The sequence below is a fragment of the Falco rusticolus genome, chromosome 9, assembly GCF_015220075.1.
Source record: "Falco rusticolus isolate bFalRus1 chromosome 9, bFalRus1.pri, whole genome shotgun sequence".
NCBI classification, from domain to species: domain Eukaryota; kingdom Metazoa; phylum Chordata; class Aves; order Falconiformes; family Falconidae; genus Falco; species Falco rusticolus.
This window is the reverse complement of record NC_051195.1, coordinates 30,360,681-30,373,753: the sequence shown is the minus strand read 5'-3', so window position 1 is coordinate 30,373,753 and position 13,073 is coordinate 30,360,681. Positions and strand designations below refer to the sequence as shown.

General features: G+C 44.5%; 1 protein-coding gene across 3 annotated transcripts in view; it reads right to left on the bottom strand.

Annotated features, from left to right (window-relative positions):
• Positions 1-13,073, bottom strand: part of CNNM2 (cyclin and CBS domain divalent metal cation transport mediator 2) — a 128,634-nt gene that overhangs the window by 10,118 nt on the left and 105,443 nt on the right. Inside the window, exons 3-7 of one of the 3 annotated variants that reach the window (XM_037400124.1) lie at positions 12,680-12,817; positions 10,383-10,552; positions 6,933-7,026; positions 4,387-4,452; positions 421-605 (exon numbers count right to left, since the gene is read on the bottom strand). In XM_037400124.1, the coding sequence (XP_037256021.1) occupies positions 421-605; positions 4,387-4,452; positions 6,933-7,026; positions 10,383-10,552; positions 12,680-12,817 (653 nt within the window). Of the gene's footprint in view, positions 1-420; positions 606-4,386; positions 4,453-6,932; positions 7,027-10,382; positions 10,553-12,679; positions 12,818-13,073 lie in introns of those variants that run through there. The other 2 variants (XM_037400125.1, XM_037400126.1) reach the window with 2 other exon arrangements.

Below are 13,073 nucleotides of genomic sequence, written 5' to 3'. Positions count from 1 at the left end.
TGAAACCAAAATCAAAAGTGAATAAAGACTGCAACCAACAGAAAATGTCTCATCCTTTAGAAAAGGACACTGTCTGATAATGAAGGGTCTCCATTTCCGATGGCTCCAAAGGCTTCACAAGGATACATCTTTCATAACTAAAAGCAGAGAGAGATTATTTTCTACAATCTTTCCTCGAGGGACCTGAAATCCAGAAACTTACATGACCAATCTACTTACAAGCCTAAATGAGAGGAACAGTGAAGACAAATCAATGGACAGCAGATACTGGCAAAAGGTAATTTCAAGCGATTTTTAAACGGCTGCTTTCATAATCCTATTTACTCACAGAGCAGTCTATAGGGACCTCCCTTCCCCGGGCTCTCCATCCTACCAGCCAAGCCCAGCTTTCCAGCAGGGCCTTTCTAGCTTTTTTCCTACCTTGACAAACTGAATGTCTGTGAGCGCTTTCACTGAGTAGTCTGGAACATACACTTGGAGGAAAGATGCATTCAGCTGGTTGTTGCTGCTCCCTAACGTTGGTGTCACTGCATCGATGCGATCACTTCGGTTTAAAGAGTCTGAGTGATTCAACCCGCAGGGCCGAGGTGGAGACTTGTTTTCGGCTGAGGAATGGGCAAGAGCAAAAGATTTCTTAAATCAAGTAGAAAATATTTAAAGTCACCAGTTTCAAAGGGACATAATATATTGCAATGTAGCACGAAAGAACTGCAAATACTTAATCCAGTCATAACTAGACACAGAGCTAAACAACCAAATTACCCTGAAAAAGAGTACATTTTGAGTCCAGAGGTGGTAGCCGACATCACAGAGTATGCCTTAAACAAACCTGGTTTTGTTTTATGTTGCAATGGCCATGCCCTGGTCACAGTGCTTTAGCTGATGAGCGGCAATGACCAGAGAAAGGTAACTTCCCAAGACTCACTTACAGGAGATCTTGATAGCCAGACCATGCTTAATAGATATTTATTTTTCTTTCTTAATGATTTACAATCGTAACTCCACACCAAACCTTTCATCCACAGTCAGTCCCAGTCAACCCTCACCCCCGCTTTTAATCCACCTGGTACCTACATATGCCTTGTTCCCCGAGTCAGAGCAGACGTTTTCAAAAATAGTAAGAGTGCCAGAGTCCTCAGTGGACCAGAGTGCAGTCCACATGATGATTACTTCAACATTTCCACTAGTACCTCCCAGTGCTCAAAGGGACAAAAATTCAGTGAAGGAGCGCAAGCTCCACGTGGTACACACCAGCCAACAAAACAGCAAAAACAGTCCATGCTACAGAGAAAAATCCGTGTCCAGGAAAGGAGTAAACTAGAGACATCATTTTCCATCACCAGCCTTTAAGCATTGCAGTGTTTCACTTGAAAAACCTCGCAGCTGTCCCCTGCAGCTATGACTGGCCACAGTTTATCCCAAGTAAACGTGCTTTCAGGAAGCCACACACATTTTGCATCCCCAGCTTCCACCCACACAGTCACCAGGAAGACAGGAGGGAAGAAATACATCCTAGGAGAGATCCCAAGCCCTCCTGCAGATGGGCTTCTCCCTGGATGCACACACAGTACACACTGATCAAAGAACTGTCTTTGGGACTGGTGAATTTTTGGATCTTGGTGCAGTTAAATTTCATTCAGCCAGACCAAACTGAAACCCGATGTAAATTGTGCTACTTACCATGTGACCCCCACTCTCAGCTGAAAGATCGTTACCATATAATCTTAAGAGACAAAGTCTCTTTGCACAAGTCAGCAACAGTATCCTTGCAAGCTTTTCAAATTCTCCTTTGAAGACTTTTCTATAGATAAACTTCTAAAAAAAAAAAAAAAAGCACTACCTAAAATTCAAACCTACCTCTGTCACTTAATGACTATACATATAATCTCTGCTTGCTCAAATGACACAGCCTGTTCTACATCTCTGCATCCAGCCTCTTCTAAACCTAACGCCTTAGGTGCTTCTAGAAGCATGGCAGAACTGCCCTGTTTTGTATTTCCCATTTAAAATCCCTCTGATGTCTTTTCCTTCAGTTTTCAAAAAGGGAACAGAACAATCCAGGTTCTGACAACGCGGCCGTTTTCCTGCCATTTCTGCAGTGTGGAGGTAGTGCAGGTCCCCATGGCAACATGAAGCACAGGCTTGGGGGGAGCACTCAGAGCCCTGCAAGGTTTTCCTCCACACCGACTTGCCATCTTGAAAGCCACAGCAGGCTGCAATAACTGCTGCCAGGAGCCAAAGCTCCTTCTGCCTGCAAGGCTTGATGCTGTAATTCCCACTGGAGAACAAGGAACTGTGAAGGCTGAGCGAACTTGTCCTGTCTGTCCCACCTGCGTACACAAAATAACAGCTGTGTGTGACGAGAACAGCATCACTGCTGCTCGGGATAAAGGTTTCTGTCTGGAACGGCTTTCCACTACTGTGACTTATATCTGCCCTTTCGTCTCACCAGGGGCCTTATAGTACATTACTAATCAGAAACAAAGGACAGACAGCAACATGACAAAATATATTAAAAAAAAAACAAACAAAGAAAAAGGACAGGTGAAATGAAAGGATGGAACAAAAAAATAGGATTACTAAAAATCTGAGGGAAAGAACTTCTGGACCACGTACAAGTTAGGGAGGGAGAAGAAGAAAGTTAGTTAACGAAGAAGGAAGGACACGAAAGGGGCAGATGACAGAACACCAGGCAGGTCCGCGTCTGCAGAACGGCGCCCTGCCAGCCCAGACCCGGACAGACCTTTTCTACCCAGGTTTCCCCATACTCTTCACCTTTCAATACAGGGGATAAAGAGCACAATCCACAAGACAAACATCAGTACAATTGTATAATGAATTTGGGCATGACCAGCAGCCTTTTTAGAAGGACCCAGCAGAAGGTCCAAGTTTCATCAAAACTGGTACCACACTGTCATAGTGACCAGGCTTACCATATCAGTTCCTTTCAAAGGAGATTCTTCCCATTATTATTTTCTGTTATTATTTTGGTTTTGGGGGTTTTTATATGGGGAAAACGCTATGAAAATATGCTTGGCATTTATATTGGAAACAACCTGCATGTGCAAAGTGTACACTTATTTGTAGCAAGGAAAAGGAAAAAGAAAAAAAAAAAGATGACCTGGCAAAACAAAAAAAACAAGCTAAAAAAGATAATCAAAGCCGCTGAGCTTAAAAGAAAGCCATCAGGTACTTTAATTAAAGAAAGATTAAATTTCTCTCCCTTCTTTGAAGTTTAGCAGCAGGAAACTTCAAGAGGGCAGGAAAAAAATCCCCTGCAGGGCAACAACCTGTAGTTTGCTTGGAATGTGCATGAGACTAATTTAAGGACTGATGGTGAAATACATTTTTGTAAGTGAAAAAAGAAGAGGGGAAAAATACAGGAAGCAGATGGTGAAAGTCTATGAAACACATGATGTGTATTAATGTTTAGGAGATGTTTCGCTTAAATATGCATATCATTATCTTGTTTGCTTTTAGGTCTAGGGAAAGACATTTCGTCCGAAAAAGAAAACTTCAAAAAGAAGAAATATGTTCACTGTGGCCCAAACTATTTTAGGATTCTGCTCTTCCTACAGACTTTCTAGGTTTCTATTTTCCTCAGCTCCTCTGTGCATGCAGTGTCTGCACAGCTCACTTCTTGACCCTTCCCAATTTCCAACCACTCAACCACATCTCAGAACTCTTTTTGGCTCATTTTGCTCCCTCCTTGGTCTCTGCTCCCCAAAGGGATTTCTATGTCAGTCAACTTGGTTATTCAGCCAGGAAAGGTCTTAAGCAAAATGGGAACCAGAAAACCCCACAGGAGGTCCCACAACCTTCTTGCACATTCCATTGCAAATCAGTCCACTCAGTACATCCCTGTGCCAGTCTGTGGCATTAGCCTCACCGAGAGAAAGCTCATAGCTTTTGAGGAATTGAAATGGCCAGACTATACACAAACCATAGAATTCACCCATATGAGAATGTAAGAATTCTTTCATTAAAGAAGTTTTCCTTTTATGGCAGTTTAACAGCAGCCATTCTCCTCTGCCAAATGCATTTTCTTCAGAAAGTTTTAAGCCTCAGCTGGGGGAAGAATACCTTCTTTTAAAAAAAAACTCCCCTCTTAATTTTCCACCAGCATACACATGAGACTCAAGAACAAGCACACATTACCAAATACATTTTCTTCAAAGCGTTTTTAGTTCTTCCCATTTCAGTGACTCTGTCGTGTTGCTACCAGTTACCATAAACAAAAGTTCAGGATACCTACCTGCAAGGCATAACTCTGTGCTGGACTTCTCCCTAACAAGCAAAGGGGTCAGATAAATACAGACTGCAGCTGACTTTTTATGGCATCAGGGCAGTCACAAGAATGGTGAAAATAGAAGCATGCGGATTTACCTGGAGAACCTGCTGCTAACAACTCTGTTCTGCTGACAACAAAGGTACGAGACAGGGACAAGGGAACTAGAAGAGGGAGAGAAAAAGGATGAGATCACGACCAGAAAGGCGGCAGCTATCCACACTCGACAGGGGAAGGAGCCAGTTCACACATTGAAGAACTAAAACCAAAAGTGCAAATCAACTGTGAAAAAGTAAAGGGTTAAAACACAAGCAAAACCAAAAAAGACAATCAAACAATTTTAGGAATAAACCAAAAAAACAAGCCTAAGGAATTACAGTGAAGTGAACAATTTTCATTTGCTAATTGGAATGGTTATCCAACAGAGAACAGTCCATGAAGGTACACTCAGTCTTAAAATAGTTCAAAAGGAGCAGTGGTGCCCATTCCAGCCTGGAAAGCAAAGAGTTAAACAAGCTTTCACGGGTGCTGTTCCTTGTGGGAGTCAGACAAAAACAGAAATAAAGCCAAAAGACAATTCACAGTAGTTCAAGTCTTCAGTAAAGTGTCAAGTGATACTCCAACCTCATCCCTGTCAGGATGGGTACTGTACTGCTCATCATTACTGCAAGTCCCTCCCCAGCTACAGTTAAAGAAAAAAGCTTCACTCTTTTATTGCTTTTGAGGGGGGGAGGGGGGGTGTCTGTGTGTGTGTGTGTGTGTGTGTTTTGTTGTTGTTGTTGTTTGTTGGGGATTTTTTGTTGTTTGGGTTTTTTTAAATGTTTTACTCTTCTATTACTGACTTAACATTCCAGGTGGGAAGAGCAGGCATATGAAGTCTATTAGGACACACAGAAGAGCAGGAGTTTTCGCTTGTTCTGCAATGACTTACACTTTCACTGAACTTTCCTGCTCTTTCCCAGTAACAGAAATTTATTTTTATGAGCTCATCCTAACAGAAATCTCAGGATGTTGTAAAACATCATAGAACAAATTCTATAAAGCCTGGAGGGAAAGCCAGCAATATGAGGGATTTGCTACCGGTAACAGATAACCAGTCAAAGGTAAACAAATCCAAGGTTGGTCAAGATTAATTTAAAATAATTAATTTAAAATCCTTAAGTCTGAAACAACAAAATCCAAGACGGATTTCAGGGTATGTGAAGAGGAGATCATTTGACCTCACAGGACTTGGGGCAACTTGGGGCATGGTTTTGCGGAGTGTTTGCAACATGAAAAAAAAAACCAAAAACCCAACTACATGAAAACATTCAAACTGAACAATGCTGTCAAAACAGAGATGCCACAAGTGATTTGCATAGGTCTGGTAAGAGAAGTGACCATGCCTAATGCAGCTCTGTGCCTGGCCCAGATTGCAAAAGCTGAGCTGCAAAGCTGAGGGTATGATACAGTCGTACTCACATGTGTCACGATTCCTCGTGAACACTGCTGCTATCGCTCAGATAAAATCCACCCAGTGCTCTGCACGCTCTCAAATCTGTCAAGCCTCAAAAGGTGTAAGCCAGAGTAATCAAACTGAAGTGCACACAATTAAGGAAGAATTAGTCTTGCCTGTAGGAGTGAGTTCACACGTCCAAGAGAACTGCTGTTGTCTGCAGAGTTTAATAAGGCTATATCCACAACTTATAAAATAATTTTCATTTCAATGCTGTTTGCTAATGTACATACACATAGGTACGCATACACAAAGGGAGTGCTCATGATTGTACAATTAAAACAAGCTGCCTCTCAAGTGGAACATAAACCTTGCTGCAACAGGAGGACACAATTTCAGCATGTAAAACTTCTCATCTCTAAAGCTGAGCAAGCAGCTTTGGGTCAGCAGATGGCCAACACCAGCAGCAGCGCCCCAGCTCTCCCCAACAGGGCTGTGGATTCCCGTTGAGGTTGAGATCTTAGTGGTGACACTGCTGGCACCAAAACACATCACCAGATACTGAAACAGAACACTGGAGCCTACTTTCGGTGGATTATAAGACAATCCCCTTAGCTGCTCCTACCAGGTGGTAGCTTGTGCACCAGGAATTGGCTCACACCTTGCCCTCAGACACCAGCTCTCCCCCTCGACGATTTCTTGTTTACATTCCCACACAAGCTGAGAGGAGCAATCGCCTTTCTTGCACCTTTGCCCTCCTCTTCCTCAAGAGAGCTTCAGAAACCAGACCCATAAAGCGAACCATCCAGCTAACAGGGCGGTTGTACATCGCACCGCTAGATGTCCCTCTGCCACTAATTATTTATTCCCGTTAATTCAATCCCTATAACCCTACCCGTGAGCAAAACTACAAAGCTGTCCTCCAGTACCAAACACATCACTTGCTAAGGCCGACACTCTCATCCTCCGGGTGCTGGCAAGCCACTGCCAGCCACTGGGTTTCGGAGTCGGCGCCAGCATTGCCACCAGCCCCAGCCCTCCCGGGGACACCGTGCCAGGCGGGCAGTTTGGCTGGCGGGGAGGGATCCTTTACACCAGTCCCACAGACGGGGCGAGGGGCTGCCCTGCACAGCCTCCTGCCGCCGCACTCATGGGACGGGCAAGCTGGCGCAGGAGCACATTCCAGAAGCAGAAGGTAAGAGGACATACCTGGCGATGCTGTGAGGGCCATCACCCCATAGTAGGAAAAAGCACCAGCTTCAAACTTCATCCCCTCTTTCCCAGCCTCCACTTCCACTTTCCCCTGTCAAGGAAAAGGAGAGAGAGCTGCAATTAAAAGGGACTGTAGGTCTCGAGGCACAAGACCAGACTGGAGCCCTGAAAGCTAGTTTTGCCTGACATTCCCTAAGCAGTGTCACGGTCCCTGGAGTTTTTAACGGTGCCTGAACAGGGACAGACCCTGGAGGGCAACACGCTTTTGTGCCCTGAGCTACCTTGGTCTTTGGTGGCCTGTGGCCAGTGTAAGTCCCTGCAGAGGAGCGGGATCACCCCACCGCTTTGGGGTGGTACTACTGCCCTGCCCCAAGCGCTGCCAGGCTGCTTTCCCTCAACACAGAGTGAGAAAATATTCCCCTGGTATCACAACAAGCTTATACGTGGAACAGTCATCTGGGGTCTCGAGACACCTAGTTATTTTGGGCCACAGCTGACATTCACAGGAGGAGTACCCCCTGACACAAACATCTGGAAGGGAGATGAGACGCGACACGGAAGGAGGCTGTCTGCCTTCAGCGATGAGATTCCCACAGACATGAAGCACTTATTCCTGAAGGAGCAGTCTTGGGGCTACTTTGGCTTTCTCTGTTTCTAGCAGTTTTACATATTCCAGCACCCTTAACTTAAGACCCTGCTCCTTCACAGGATTTTGCCTAGAAGGACCCTCAGTGCTTCCTAAGCTGCACAAACCCACAATTACCACACAAGTGCACCCATTTCTGATGTGGGCTGAACCAAATGTTTAACATCACATCGCACAAAGGACTCTAGAACAGAACCCATCACATCAAACATAGCTGTAAACATCCCAATCACTTTGGTTTACAAGTACCCAAAACTAACTGGCTTCTTACTGGGGCCTGGTTTTCACGTCCATCCATCCTTACTGGCGCTGCACTGAGAGTTACACCACTGCACATGGAAGAAATCTCACACAGCTTTCAGGCTGAACTACACAAAGGTTGGGATTTCAGGCAAACAATGTAATTACCTGCAATGCTTTCCCTCTGCCTAGGCTGGAAAGGGCAGACAGACTGCTCACCCCACGTGTACTAAGTAGACTGAACATCAACTGGACACAATCGGGTCAAAGTCAGTCCAAAAGGTAGGTTTTATTTCTATAGGTTTATTTCATTAAGCAGCATTTAAATTAAATAATCATACCTTTAACTTTACAGTACTGTACTAGGGCAGAACAATGTGAAAAATGAACTTAAGCTGTATGAACCCTGATACCAAGTCGATTTGTTGTAACTGTTCCAGATGAGAAAAACCACAAAACCCACCTAGCAGGAAGACAGGGCCTAACTCACAAATCCACTTTCTGCTATCACAAGCAACGACTTCATATAATCCCTTTTAAAACCAATTTCACTCCACAACACAAATAAGTAGCTTATTTGTTCATTATAAGCCTTCCAAAAGGTACAATTTCATCACCCAGGCAAAGACTGGTTGTAAACAGAGCTCTCAACCTACTTACTGCTGGTAGTTATTCACCAGCCAAGATCAGGTCTCCAAAATACATACAAACCCAGGCTTTGATCTTCACATACAGTCAGTCTGGAGTTAGTAGCTAAACACAAACTAGTAATTAGTAGTAGGAGTTGAATTTCATTTCCAAGACCATTGCTTTATCAGCACACACAGCACTTCCAAGCTTACCAGTGGTGGCCATATGAGGACCAAGCATGCTTGGCATAGTCACAGCAGCTGAAACATTATTAAAAATTCCCTATGCATGCTATTAGATGTGTTCTGCCCTGTTGAAATGCACGCACATGTGGTTTCTGGTTTTTCACTGCTCAATGTTCTAACAGGAGTTTTAAAAAAACATGATTACAAAAAAACCAATCTCAAACCGCTACAGAAGAACCTCCCATTAGCTAATGGAAAAGTTGTTGCAAACAGGTGACATGCCAGCTAAACCAGTAACTCTACAGAGATTAAATTGGTACAATTAATGCACAGAATACACATCTAACTGTGTTCTGGCATGTGTTTACTGTGAAGGTATTCTTGGTCTTTCGACATGAGAGAGTAAGTCCAAGTCCATTTCAGTAACAAAAGCAGAGTATTTACCTCCCCTTGATCCTTGCAGAACCAACCCCGTTACCATTTTTGTAGTATCTATCTACTGCAAGATGCACTTTTCCAAATGCATTATATAGCCAGCATGTTGTGTTTGCTAAATATCTATCGATTGCAGAATAGCTCAGAAAGAAAAGAACAATCAGTTCCATCTCCCATGTCCTCCATTTACATCTTCACAGCATTACCTCATTCAGGAGCATTACCTTGCCTCTGGAATATTTCAGATTGCAACAATTCAGTACATAAGAAGAGCAGTTAAAGAGCTACCAGTGGCTCCTTAAACCCTTGAAAAACTACCTTTTTTTAAAAGATAACTGCATTAATCCACAATATCCTATTCCAGTGTTTTCTTAATTGTTTATCACTGATAGTTTAAACACACGCCCACACCCTTTTTTTTTTAAGGCAGGTTAAGGAAGATTTCAAGCCCTGTGTTACAACTCTAACTACAATGCTTGTGTTCTTACAACCAAACCCAACTTCAGTTATGCTGGATAGAAACATAAGCACTTTTCCAGCAAAATCTCTCTTAAAGGACCGTTCCTCCCCAAAAAGTACTGTTTCTGGTAAAGCTTTACATAGCCATTCAAACATTCCTGTCAAGTAACAAAACCTGGGAGATGCCAGCACTGGAAGCAATCCTGTACAGAACAAGCAGAAAAACAGTCCTTCCACACCACCTAGGGCTCCAGTCTAAAAACCACCCAAAGGGGACAGGGTGAGTGCTTGGATGGCAAGGTGCCCAGTAACCACAGGGGCTGTGGCAGGAGGTGGCATCGGTTCAGTAGATGGCGCAACGTCCCCACGGAAACCTCCACTGCTTGCAACACCACAGGTACAGAGCTCAAAACTTCACAGAAAAATGTCATTCCTCTACACATTCAAACTCCCCGTGCCTCCTTTTGCAAGAGGAAAAAAACACATGCGAGAAAGGATCCTGGCCAAACTCCTATGACATGCTGGTTTTTGCATGCCAAGCGATGCCAGCTGTATGCAGGGATTCCTTTGCATTCCCTACCCTAGTGATACCTAAAGCATAAGTAATTTCCAACAGATGACTGGAAGTAGCAAGTGCTGTCTACCCTTTGCAACTGGTTTAACTGAGGCTGAAAGCAGCCGAGTGAGCTCTTCAGGGCTGGCAAGGCCATAAAGGAGGCAGGAGCCGTTCCCAGGAGCCACAGCTTCATTCCCACATTTGAAAAGACAAACTCAACAACTGGAAGAGGTATAGAGAAGGATATGTCAGGAGATGAAGGATTTTGCACGTATCTACGTAATCATATGTCTGACCTGTAAAATGAGAACAAAGTAGTCGACGGGCTTGTTTCGCTGGTAGAGGTAGTGTTCTGGGGCTTTCTTGTTCTTCTCATCGTACTTCAGCTCCTGGATGACGTTGGGATGTTTTAGCAGCCTGAGAAGGATCTTCTCTGACATCTGGGATGGACCAAATGCTTCTACTTCTATAACACAAGATACAACTTGGCATTACACTTCATATGCCTGGCAAGAAGTCAGCAGTACTCGTTAATAAGCATTTGCCTATAAAAGACACACAGATGCAGAGAGATCCATTATGGAATTGCAGGCTTCCTGTCTTTTGAGACTGTTAGATATGTAAGGGGGAGGGGAAAAACCAGCACACCCCAACTTTCATTACTGAAGTATTTTTCAAAACAACCAAAACCCATGTCTTCATCTGAAAGGGAAAAGAAAAGGCAGTCTTGCCCTCTTGAGAGTTCAGTCACAGTTGTATAGGCTCGTTGGAGAGTTGTATAAATGGAAGAGCTTTACAATTGGGGACAGAGAACCTCTGAATTTGTTTTTTCCTTCCTCAAAAGGTATTAAAAGTTACCACATCGCTGCACTTTTTCCAAAAATAAAAAATATATATATTAAAAAATCACTGTTCGGGGCCTAGAAAGTTCGCTCTAGATAGATGTTCTATATAAATGAAAGACACAGCTGGGGCTGCCACAGTTCATACGGGAAGTTACTCAAAGTGAGAGACAGTGCAGGTCAGTTCAAACCATGTGGGATTAATGCCTGAAACACTGAACACATCCCCTATGCACTTGCTCTTCAGTGTTCCAAACAGGAGCTGTTTGAAGCAGAAAAGCTCATCCTTGTGTGGGAGATTTAAGCCAGGGACGTCGAAATTTACACATGCAAACTGATAAGCTGTCCTAACACCTCATTTCAGAATAGGACTGTAAATGACCCAGTACCTTTCATCTGCTAAAGATACTATTCTCAATTTAGAACAGAGAAACCAAAACTGTAGCTTTCATGTTATTTAGCAGTGGCTTCACAGACAGACCTGGATTTAAGCTACACAAGCCTTTCATCCATAAAACAAGTAGAGAAGCATCACTGTCAGACTATGTCTGTTGAGCAGGTGTTTAGGGAACTCCATCAGGCCTTGTACCACTACATGAGCAATGCCTTGCTTGCTGTTAAATCCGCATCTTCCTGTTGAACTGCTTCCTCTCACCAAGGACATGCTCACGTGCACATGAGCCGTAGGAGTCCAAGCCTTTCAAGGAATTACTGCCCCTCAGCTGAGATGTGATAACCGATCACGTACATGCTTCCTTCAAGTCACAGAGGCAAAATAAAGCACGAAGACAGACTAGGAGCATCTAGGCAGGCAGTTACTGCACCTTAGAGGAGGGCAAGTACTAACTTCCAACCGGAGCTGGCAAATGTGAGACAAAACAACTTTATCATTTTCAACCCATGAACATATGTTGAACATAGCTGTGAAAGACGCCCGTCTGAAAGGCCTGCATGTGAGAAGTCTTTATATGTCAAAGAGAGACAGCACGAGCAATAGGAAGGTATGTTTTCCACAAGCTCTCCCGTTAACAGGTCTCATCTCTGGGCTGAAGGGACCAACTTTACGACGAAAGGCAATATCAGCTGCAAGAAACCATTCAAGGCCCTGGCCTCTCTGCCAGACTGCCAACCCAAGGGCTAAAAACATCAAGATGTTCTGGGATGGAGACAACTGTCCTCTGAAACCTGAAGTCATCAACGGAGGTCACACAAGCCAGCCAGAAATCCATTTTAAAAAGTACAGTTCAACCACCTGCGCAGTCTGCATTAAATGTGTCGGGAGAGTTTTTCACCTGGAGTCAAAAAGTCTCATGGAACAGGTTTAGACCTTCCTGCAAAAAGTCCAGCATCTCTTTCTGGAGAAGGCGCCAGAGTGCAATTACAGTCAGCTGGCCAGTGGTATCGAGTCCTCTTTGGTTTGTTCCCTGAGCTCTTCCTAATGGGGTGTACTTGCTAGTCGTTAATCTGATGGACTCTAGACATGCAGTGCGGCACTTGGCATTCATCCTTACCTTTCAGACCAATTTAAAGTTACTGGTCCACCCCTGGTAAATGTCTCAGAGGGTTCATGCCGACACTGAACACAGGAGAGGAGAGAATTTAAAAAGAAAAACACAACAGTGGCATTATTTGTCACCCCACAATCCAGCCTCCCTTCCCGCCTGCACTGTCCCACCCACCTCACCGGCCTTTGCTGACAAACTGCCTCCGAGGCTCTGGCATGATCGCAAAAAAAGATAATCCGCACTTGCCTGTTGCCAGGAACCGGTGCATTGCCAGGAGGAGCTGCGGTGATATTTTAACCTTCATCTCGCTGTCTGTCTGCTTGAAGGCAGAGAAGTCCTGCTTCCTGTCCCGGTGAGCTACTTTCTTTTTCGTCTTGTTATCAGCTGGGGAAGGGAGGGTGGGAAAAGAAAGGAAGGAAGCGATTTCTGTTAGAACGGGGTCCAACACAAACCACGCTGGATGGAGTCAGCCAGGATGGCCGCCCCGAGCTCAGGGCGCAGGCAGACCCCTCTGCAGTACGTGCAAAGCCCCGCTCATCGCGCAAAGCCCCGCTCATCCGCACGCAGCACAAAACAGGAACAACCAGCGAGCTGTGCCGTGGGCTCCCTGGGCCGTGAGTCCCTGTCCTGCAGAGCCACT